This window comes from Bos indicus x Bos taurus, chromosome 29 (assembly GCF_003369695.1).
Source record: "Bos indicus x Bos taurus breed Angus x Brahman F1 hybrid chromosome 29, Bos_hybrid_MaternalHap_v2.0, whole genome shotgun sequence".
Classification (NCBI taxonomy): Eukaryota; Metazoa; Chordata; class Mammalia; order Artiodactyla; family Bovidae; genus Bos; species Bos indicus x Bos taurus.
This window is the reverse complement of record NC_040104.1, coordinates 6,793,933-6,804,509: the sequence shown is the minus strand read 5'-3', so window position 1 is coordinate 6,804,509 and position 10,577 is coordinate 6,793,933. Positions and strand designations below refer to the sequence as shown.

Sequence of the window (10,577 nt, the reverse complement as noted above, 5' to 3'; positions counted from 1 at the left end):
GATGCTAGGAATATAAATTCTAGGCAAAATCTCAAAGACTCTGAGACCGGCTGGAGACAGGCATCCAGCAGTGGCCTGATCACACTGCTCCTGAATCCCTGTTCTGTCCTCCAAGCTACCCCAGCTTCTGCTTGTTTCCAGGCCTGAATTTCATCCCACATTAACCCCGCAGCTTCCAGTGTTTTACAAAGATTTCCTTCTGTTTTGCTTGCCATCAAAGGATGCTGACTCGCTGGGGGCCAAGGTACCCCTGGAAGGTGAGCATTTGAGACCTCGTCTCCTTTGGGGATTCAAAGTGATTAAATAGCCCCAGATGGCTGGAGATGGACTTGAATTATGACCAGATGGCAGGAAAGAACCTCAAGGGACCCCAAGAGGGAGGAGTAACTAGACACAAATTCATACGGGGTCTGATGCTTCCTAGACAAAAAAGTCAGCATCATCTCATGAAACACAGAAACATCTCCCGAACCAGGCCTTCACTCCTGAGGCTGTGACAGCTTGTATCCGCACACTGCCCTCCGGTCCCATAGCCATGTGACCAGGAATGACTGCTTCATGTAAATCAGGAGCAATAGCACCTCTCCCCACTGCTTGGACAGCAGCAGGAGGTGGTGGCAAGTTCTCACTAACAAAACAAGCTGACAATAAAAAGCAGACTTCATCGTCTCTCCTACTGGGCGCTCCACCACAGGACCAGCTTGCTGTGGCTAGAGGGGTCTCGCACCAACCTGGAACCCTTTTTCCGGTCCCCAAGTATGGTCAGCAGAACGATGGCCCCAAATATGCCCACGTTCTAATCCCTGGAACCTGTGCATATGTTATCTTATACAGAAAAGGGAACTCTGCAGATGTGATTAAGGTTAGAACCTCGAAAGGGGAGATTATTATCCTGAAATATACAGGTGGAGCACTCATTTTAATCAGTACTTTGAAGTTTTTTTTTTTTTTTTTTTTTAATTTTTGATTGCTTTGAGTGGCCCCCAGGATCTTAGTTCTCCAGCCAGGGACCAAACCCATGTCCCTGCGTTGTGCGTGCAGAGTCTTAACCACTGCACCACTTTTTTGTGTGAGAGCATGCGTGTTCAGTCACTCAGTCATGTCCGACTCTTTGCGACCCCTTGGACTGCAGCCCGCCAGGCTCCTCTCTCCATGGGAATTCTCCAGGTAAGAATACTGGAGTGGGTTGCCAAGCCCTCCTTTAGGGAATCTTCCCAACCCAAGGATTGAACTCAGGTCTTCCACACTGCAGGTGGATTCTTTACCATCTGAACCACCAGGGAAGCCCTCTTTTTTTTCTGGGTGCTTTTTTAATCAGCCTATTTTCAGTGGCCACTGAGAGTGGAGAATCTCTGGGACCTGGTGACACCTCAGTCTGTGGGGTAGGCAGCTCACAAGTGGGATAGACTGATACTACAATTCTGTTCTCCGAAGCCTTGGAATTTTTTCCTCTGTATTGTTCCAAGGAAGCCCGACTCTTCCCAGCATGGGGCCAGTGCTTAGTCGGGGCTGCTGTGAGTCCTCTGACAAAGCTTCTGTTGGATGCCTGCATTAGAGCAAGAAAACCCAGCTTCCCATAACGCCCTCTGAGACCATGCATGAGTCAAGAGCTAGACCTTTACTTTTTGGCTGCCTGGTTTTAAGAGTTCATCCCCCAAAGCCAGGTCTGCCCCCCCTCCATAGGCTCCTGTCATTCCTCTTGGGTGTGATATATCTTCCTAACTTGATTCTGCCCACCACCCACACCCATTTTGTTTTTATTTTCCATCTTCTCCTTAGCTACCATGGGACCAACCTGGCAACAGAGTGGAGCGAGGGGGAGGGGGAGGGTTACAGGCACCCCAACCTCACACACCTTCTTCCCCGTCCTTGTACGCGTCCTCAGTCAGAATCCTGGCATCTAACAAGATCCCTTCTTTGATGTGGGGCCCATGCACTGCAGCAAAATCATGGGGTGCCATGAAAGATAGAACTTTGAGGGAAAGACAGAGACACTGGACATCTGTCAAACAACTGGCAAGCTGCTAGCTTGAGGCGGTTTCAACATCGGGTTGCACTACATTCCTTTCGATGACGTAATCTCTTTGCACAGCTGGATTTTTGGCAGCTGCCATGATAAAAAGCAAATACTGCAGTGAAAGTCAATGCCGAACAGGAAATGAAGGTGACGATGTCCAGTCGGATTCCAAGTTTTGAGAAGTGGTACACACACCCCACCGGCAAGCAACTGTGGTCATTTAAGAATAAAATATTTTTGTATCTTCCAATATCTCTATATTATTTTCTCAAATGACTACTGAAGTATTAAAACACAAGCATTTTTTACATTGTTTATATCTATTTACTAAATGGAACTATTGGGTGACCGAGGGACTCCATGAAAAAATCAAGTGAGACACTCAGGACATGGTAAACTGACAATGTTTGGGAACCTTTACTGTAGGGACTTGGTGGGCGTGAGATGTCAGTTTCTGGGGATTCGGCTCTCTCACAATCAGTTTCTGGATTCTGCCAGCTAAAACAGATAGCACTTCCTGTAGCAGGTTCATGCAGCCACCTTGAAGGTCCTCACCAGCTTCCAGAAAGAGACCTGTCTCTCCTTGTAGAGTTCTCTCTTTTCTCCAGCAGATTATTGTGGCTCTCATGGGTATTATCAGATCAGATCAGTCGCTCAGTTGTGTCCGACTCTTTGCGACCCCATGAATGGCAGCACGCCAGGCCTCCCTGTCCATCACCAACTCCCGGAGTTCACTGAGACTCACGTCCATCAAGTCATTGATGCCATCCAGCCATCTCATCCTCTGTCGTCCCTTTCTCCTCCTGCCCTCAATCCCTCCCAGCATCAGATTCTTTTCCAATGAGTCAACTCTTCGCATGAGGTGGCCAAAGGACTGGAGTTTCAGTTTTAGCATCATTCCTTCCAAAGAAATCTCAGGGCTGATCTCCTTCAGAATGGACTGGTTGGATCTCCTTGCAGTCCAAGGGACTCTCAAGAGTCTTCTCCAACACCACAGTTCAAAATCATCAATTCTTCAGCACTCAGCCTTCTTCACAGTCCAACTCTCATATCTATACATGACCACAGGAAAAACCATAGCCTTGACTAGACGAACCTTTGTTGGCAAAGTAATGTCTCTGCTTTTGAATATGCTATCTATGTTGGTCATAACTTTCCTTCCAAGGAGTAAGCGTCTTTTAATTTTATGGCTGCAGTCACCATCTGCAGTGATTTTGGAGCCCAGAAAAATAAAGTCTGACACTGTTTCCACTGTTTCTCCATCTATTTCCCATGAAGTGGTGGGGCCGGATGCCATGATCTTTGTTTCCTGAATGTTGAGCTTTAAGCCAACTTTTTCACTCTCCACTTTCACTTTCATCAAGAGGCTTTTGAGTTCCTCTTCACTTTCTGCCATAAGGGTGGTGTCATCTGCATGTCTGAGGTTATTGATATTTCTCCCGGCAATCTTGATTCCAGCTTGTGTTTCTTCCAGTCCAGCGTTTTTCATGATGTACTCTGCATATAAGTTAAATAAACAGGGTGACAATATACAGCCTTGACGAACTCCTTTTCCTACATGGGTATTATAGTATGCCCATTTTTCAAATGAAGACTGGTTAGGGAATCTGCCTAAAGTCTGCAACCCTCAAGCAGTAGAGCTGGAATGGAAGCAAGCATGTCTAGTGCAGGGTGCCTGGTAATTTGCTAATTTGTCTAATTTGTCTCCTGGAGAGAAATTCCCAAACTCAAACAAAACCACGCTAAAATCATGGCCAATCTCAGAGACCTTAAAGCTGCACCTGTTCTGGGCCCCTTGTCTGGATCCTACCAGGTCACAAGCAATGCCTCAGTTAGCATTATCATTCATCAAAAACACAACTGACTGTGAGGAAGGCTTCACTCGCCCCCCACACCCAATCACAGCATGATCAGCCTGGGAGCCCACATCTTGCAGCCTTACCCCCAAAAGCAAGTTCCTTGGGAGGCAGGCATTTCTGGACCAGAGAAATGGCTGTCACTATTCACTGGCTCTGCTCTAGGGGTGAAATCACAGAATTGGATTCAAACCTCCACTTACTACTCAGTCAAATCGGGCAGGGCTTAACACAGGTACTCAGGCAAGTGCTTTCAGCTTCTTCATCCATAAACTGTGGCAAAACTAGCAATTCTTTGGGATTGTTACGGTTCTTAAATATTTTTAACGTTATGGTCCTTAAATGATTCTTAAATGCAAATCCCTTAGAATTGACTAGGCGTAAAATAAGTGCTGCAGGCATTTACTATTGTTTTCACTATTATTTGGCACCAAGCCCCACGTGCATTGGTAGAGGCCAGGACACCAGGACTGGACTCTCCCCTGGAAGCCATCCCACACTGAGCCCCGAGTTTGTCCGGGGTGGCTCTGCAGCAGGGGGTGCTGGTACCTGGTTGTGCTCAGTAGGTGTTACTTTCATTCCCCTCAACTTTAGCTCCCTGGTCTGTCCCAATATTGTTTGAATAATATTTTACTGAGTTCCTAGCACTGAACTCGAATCTCCTGGCTTCCTGGAGTCCCCAACTAGTGTGGGAGTCAGCAGACTAATATTTTCAAATGTAGAGATGAGCACTGATAAAGAGGACGTCCTTGAGTTCAATCCTACTCCAAAAACTGTGACTCTCAGATCCCAAACTCACTCCCTCCCGCCATACACACCTCCTCCCAAGAAAGGTGTGGACACTTGCAAGCTAGTGAGGAGGAGGGACCTAGCCCTAACAGTTCTTGGCCCCCAGGTGAGAGGTTGTGCTTTCGTCCCTGGGAAACGGGATTCAAGAGGAAGGACAGCAAGCTGCTGTAAAGACACAGAGACCACTCAGCTTGAGGGCCAGGGTGAAGCCCTCTCGGTGTCTTCCAAATACGATGAGAGCAGATCTGCTGTTCTGCTGGGGGGAGTCGGCAGATATTAGAGTTACACAAACATTTAACCAGTGAAGCAACTGTTCGTTGAGTAGCGCTGTGCTTTCCTGGTGGCTGCAAGCGCCGAAGACAGGTGGCGCCAAAGGCCCGCTTCTGGACGCCGTCCGCGGGACTCCTGACAACTGACTCCCAGCGCACTCCAGAGAACCCGCGATCTTGACGACTGGAAACCGGGGGCAGGGAAGGAGAGAGCACCAGGGCCGGCTCCAACGGCATCCTGGCCTTGATCACAACCACAGGCAGTGAGCAACCTCGGAGAGTCCCGGGTCCGGAGCGGCCAAGACTTCGGTCCCGAGAAGGCGGGGCCTGACGGTGGGCCGTACTGTAATTAACGAGAGGCGGAACCCGAGCGGAGAGGTTGGGTTCCATTCTCTGCATGGTTGATGCCCGTATTCAAAGCCCGAGAGAGGAGCGCTCTCTAGGTGGGCAGGACTCCTGGGCATTTTTAGCGGGAGGGACCTGGGGCTTTTTAGAGGTGGGCCATTATCTCAGTGTGAAAGGAAGGTGTGTTAGCCAGATGTGAGCGGAGCTCTTCCCTGGGGAGGCCGGCTTGGGGCCCCGCCTCTGAGATTTGGAGGGGTGGGGGTACTCGGGGAGCCTTCCCTGGTGGCTCAGGCGGTAAAGTGTCTGCCTGCAATGAGGGAGACCCGGGTTCGATCCCTGGGTTGGGAAGATCACCTGGAGAGGGAAATGACAACCCACTCCGGTACTCTAGCCTGGAAAATTCCATGGACTGAGGACCCTGGTAGGCTACAGTTCATGGGGTCAGAAAGAGTCGGACACGACTGAGTGACTTCACTCACTATCTGCCATCCATCTCAGACTCAGGGAGGGGCGTGGCTTGTAATGGGGTTGGGGCGTAGCCAGAAGAGGAAGGGAACAAGTAAATTCGTGGAGGGCAGAGTTTTCATCTCTCCCCCGGACAGAGTTAGTGTCTCTGCGGGACTCCCTGCACTCGTGGACCTAGTCCCCAGCTCAGCAAAGGGCGGAGCTGCGTGAAGAAAATGTGTTAACTCTGGACGTAGTTCAGAGCACCTTGAAGCGAGAACTAATAATTGCCAGTCTCAAAAATTAAAAAAAAATAACAGTAATAATTGCCAGTCTCCCAGTGCAAGCCGCACTTAGGAGGCGGGGCTTAAGGCCCAGGTGGGCTGGACCTAGTACCGCCTCGGCCTGGGCGGAGCTGAAGAGCGGAGGGGCGGGGCAACCATTCGGAAGAATCTCTGAGCTGGCAGGGGGCGAGGCTTGCGGCTTTGGTGGGCGTGACCTCCGGAGAGTTCCCGAGGGGACGCTAGCCGGCCGTGGGTGGGCGTGGCTCGAAGCTCCGAGAGACCCGGCTGATAGCTCAGTCCCCGGGCGCGCCTGGAGGAGGCGGGGCCGGGGCCAGTGGGAGGAGCCTGAGTGCAGCTCCGGGTCTAGGCGGAGCCCCAATGCAGCGCTAGTGGGGGCTCTGCCCTGGGAGGCCGTCTGTTTAGGCCCGCACGCAGCTCCGCATCTGGTGCTCATTACAGGATGACAAAAAGCCGGCTCTGGGCCCCCTGCCCTACTCCCATCCCCGCCCTCTGACAGCAGTGCTTTTAACTCCTTCCTGTCCTCGAGGCGCTCTGGATCGTCTGCCCAGGGTCACAGGAGGGAATTCCAGTCCTTCACATCCTGGCGGGCTTTGCCACCCCCACAGGCCGTGCCCCCTACCTTCTCCTCCGATCTAACTCTTTGGAACACCCCTCGACCCCCTACTCCTATCCAGTGAACCTCTCTGGCTGCACCTCCGACCTTAAAAGCTTGGGCGGGATCTGGTGGGGGCGTCTGGTTTGAGTTAAGAGGAACGTGAGAGCGGAGGGCGGGGGGCGGTGCGCAGCGTTCCCTCCACCCCCTCCGCGCCGCCCCCCACCCCGCGCCCCTATTCGTCCCAACTCCCATCTCTCCTCTCCGGGTCCTGTGGGGCCCAGCTGAACCTTCCAGCCCAGGCTCAGCCCCCGGGGGTCATAGGGTAGCAAAGGGCACTGCGTAGGGAAGGCAGCTCTGGACCACCCCTCCTCGCCTGCCCGGGTGGGTGGTCGTGGTGGTTCTCTTCCGTCCTAATTAGAGGTCCCTTAGAAGCTGCAACTGAAAAATTACAGAGTTGGTGGGAACTGGCGCCTCCCCCTCCCAGGTCCCGCCTCTCGCAGTCCCCAAGGCAATGAGCCCAGGATGAGGGCGGTTGCTGGGTCCCCACAGGCTGTGATGATTTTGTGTGTGTGTTTTTTTTTTTTTTTTTTACCATCCCCTCCTCCCGTTCACGCGACAGCTCAGCTTGGAGCAGCCCGAACCTTTCTCAGTCTGGGGTCTCCCTGACCCAGCACCAGGCACACAGAAGGGCTCCGTGCGGCTCAAGCGACAGAGGCCTTGCTGAGGAGGCTGCCCAGGGAGCTGGGTATGGGATATCTCTCCCGGGTTCCTTGCTCTCTTCAGCCCTGCCTTCTAGGCTCTCCCTGAGGAGTGCCTCTGGAGCACCTACAACCCAGAGGGGTGACAACACCTTTGACTCAAACAATCTGAGCCCCAGCCACCAACTTCTGCAGCCTTCAGGGAGAGGAAGAAAAGTACCAGCAGAAAGTCAGGAGAAGTTCACCATCTGGGCCCCCTGCACTCCCCGGAATCACCAGGCCTAGAGCTTACCTTTGACCCCTAAGCCCCAGTTTGGCTCCAGGTCAGCAGAAGCCCTCATTTCAGACTCAGTGCCACCTTCTAAGAGTTTTGGTTAAAAAAGGAACAAACATGAAATTCTCTTCATGCCAAACCTCCCACTCCTAGGCTTGCTGTGTGACCTTAGGCAAGGTTCTGCCCTCCTTGGGTTCCTGTTTCCCTGAGAATCTCTAAAACATACCCTCCCTTAAGGAGTCTTACCTTATTTCCTTGGGGGCCCAAACAAGCTGAAGGAAGAAGCCCTCCTTTTTTTCTGAGTCCTCCCAGACCCTCCCCTCAGGCACCAATGGGGATCAGAAGCTTTGGGTGAGGTTGGCACCCCATTTATTGGAGAAGTCCCCAGCACCCACCCCCTGAGGTCCTGGGGGCCTCAGCGTCTCCTCCACCATGAGTGCTGGGCCAAGAAAACAGAGTTCCCAAGAGTCAAGTCTAGGAGCTGACTGAGAGAGGAGCCTGGCTGGGCCCGGGGGAGCAGGAAGCCTTCTGTCCAGCTGGGCAGCCCCCATGGGTCCCTGGTGCAGCCTGGGCCATAAGTCCAATGCATGCCCCTTCCCCTTCACTCCACGGGGAGGGGGCTGCACCCCATCACACGCTGGTTCTGCAGGTCTGCACCCCTGTGAGGCTGCCCCGGTGGGGCGCGGGTTCCGTCGGGCCCTTGCTCCCGGCGTGGGTGACCCAGCGATAGCAGTCGGTCACACGCTTGTTGGGCGCGTGGGGGCCACAGCGGGTACAGTACACAATGCCCAGTGCAAGTAGGACCACCAAGAAGACGCATGTTGGCACAAGGAGTGCCACCAGGAGCCACCGGTCATCCCTCCGGCTTCGGCCAGCTGGACTGGCCTCCCCCAGGGCTGGAGGAGCTGATGTGGGGACTGCCGAGGACAGCCACGGAGCCAGACTGGGGTCAAGAGTACCTTCCCTTGGGACTTGTGGGGCTTTGGAGTGGGGGTGTGGAGCGCTGGTGAGAGAGGTCTGGCTAGTGGAGCTCCGAGGGGGCAGAGGAGTGTGGAAGGCTGGGGCTTGGGAGGCAGCAGGCACAGGGACTTGATGGGCAGGGGGCACAGGGGACCTGAAAGCAGTGGTCCGAGAAGGTTGGACGGGAGAAGTAACGGGATGGTGGCCGGCCTGGGCTTTGAGGATCGGGACATCTCGGGTCACAGGAGGTTGAGGGGGACTGGAGGTGGTGACCAGAGGGGTATGGTTAGCTGGGATTCGAGGCAAAGGCGTGGTGTTCTGGGTATCAACGACCTGGGTATCTGGGAACATGGGGGACTGGTGAGCAGGGAAGAGCTTGGGATATTTGGCTGAGGCCACTGGGGGCTGGTGGGCAGGGGTCGGTCCTGGCTGTGCGGCAGAGATAATGAGGGGTCGGTGGGCAGAAGGCAGGTCTGGATAGTTGGCTGAGATCATGGGGAACTGGTGGTCAGAGGGCAAAGCTGGGTGTATGGCAGGGATCACGGGGGGCTGGGGGGCCGGGGCCAGGGGTGGGCGTGTGGCAGAGATAATAGCGGGTTGGTGGGCAGAAGGCAGTGGGGGGCGCGTGGCCGAGGCCACCACAGGGCGGGTGACAGAGAGCACTGAGGAGTGGTGGGGGACCTCAGGGGCACTAAGTGGGGGTGGCCAGGTGGGGTACAGGTAGGGCATCCCTGGCTCCCCGTCCTCTGGGAAGCTAGGTCTATAGACCAGGTCAAAGTCGGATGACTGTGTGGCCTCCATCCATGGGATCCCAGGCATCTCTGTCCAGCCACCATCGAAGGCCTCCCAGGCTTCCTCTTCGTCCTCTTCCTCCTCTTCCTCCTCCCCTTCATCCAGCAACCCGTCCTCGAGGTCCTGGGACGCCTGGGCACCCATGGCCCCGGCGGGGCTGCAGCTGATGCCATCAGCCTCCAGCTCGTGGCCCTCGCTGCAGTAGCACTCGAAGCCACCAACGTAGTTGACACACATCTGCTGGCACACGCCGGCAATCTGGCACTCATCCGTGTCCACGCAGCGGTGCGGCTCATCCTCAGCAGGCCGGAAACCCAGGCGACAGTGGCAGCTGTAGCCCTGCGGCCCTCCAGGCTCACACTGCTGCTCACACGGGGCGTGGGCACATGGGTCCTCGCAGCTGCGCCCGTCTGCTGCCAGCCGGAAGCCCTCGCTGCAGCGACAGGACACCCGACCGTCCGCCGCCTCGATGCACTCGTGTTCACAGCCCCCATTGTCGGGGCCACAGCCGATACCGGGGCACAAGGGGCCCGTCCGCGACCAGCCCACGCCACCCTCAGGCTGCTTCACGCAGAGCAGAGAGGCTTTTCTGCCAGCCTGGCACGGCACGGCAGCCACAGAGCCAAAGGGCAGCCACTCAAACTCCTCGGAGACCAGGTGGAAGGGCGTGGTGTAGACGGCTGGGCCAGCCTGGCCCACCTCCTCAGGCAGCGCGGGGCAGGAGCCCTCGAAGCCGAACTGGCACAGGTAACCATCGACGGCCAGTGTGCAAGAGCCCTCGAGCCAGCGATGCTCGCCACTTGCCTCCAGGGCGGCGCAGCGCTGGGCCGGGCAGGGCCCGCCCGTGGCAGGCTGGGCCCAGTTGGTGAAGGCGGTGTCCTGGTCCCCTGTGGTCCACGTGAAGCCGCGCAGCGGGCGCTGGGGTTGGCATTGCCGGGCCTGCCGCTGCAGCCCGATCCACAGCAGCCGGCTGGCCGGCCCGGAGCCCACCAGGCTGTCCACACGCCGGGCCTCCTCGAGGGTCCGCGGTGTGGCCAGGTCGCCCCCCAGTTCGCGGCAAGCCCGCCAGGCCTCCAGGAAGGTGCGGCGCCGCGGGAAGAGCGCGTAACAGCTGCCCGGGGCGCAGGCAGCGCGGGGCTCGGTGGCCCAGGGGGCCTGGCCCAGTGTGGGCACCGCGGCCGCCCAGGCCAGCAGCAGGCGCAGCAGCATCGCGACGCCCCCCGACTGGCCCGG

General features: G+C 55.6%; 1 protein-coding gene across 1 annotated transcript; it reads right to left on the bottom strand.

Annotated features, from left to right (window-relative positions):
- Positions 1–7,938: 7,938 nt before the first annotated feature.
- CD248 (CD248 molecule) lies at positions 7,939–10,577 on the bottom strand. Its single transcript, XM_027532276.1, has one exon. The coding sequence runs from the start codon at positions 10,551–10,553 to the stop codon at positions 8,223–8,225; it is 2,331 nt and encodes a 776-aa protein (XP_027388077.1). The 5' UTR covers positions 10,554–10,577; the 3' UTR covers positions 7,939–8,222.

Bases quoted from the DNA above. Each gene is read 5' to 3' on its own strand.
- CD248 (XM_027532276.1), bottom strand. From the start codon at position 10,553: ATGCTGCTGCGCCTGCTGCTGGCCTGGGCGGCCGCGGTGCCCACACTG.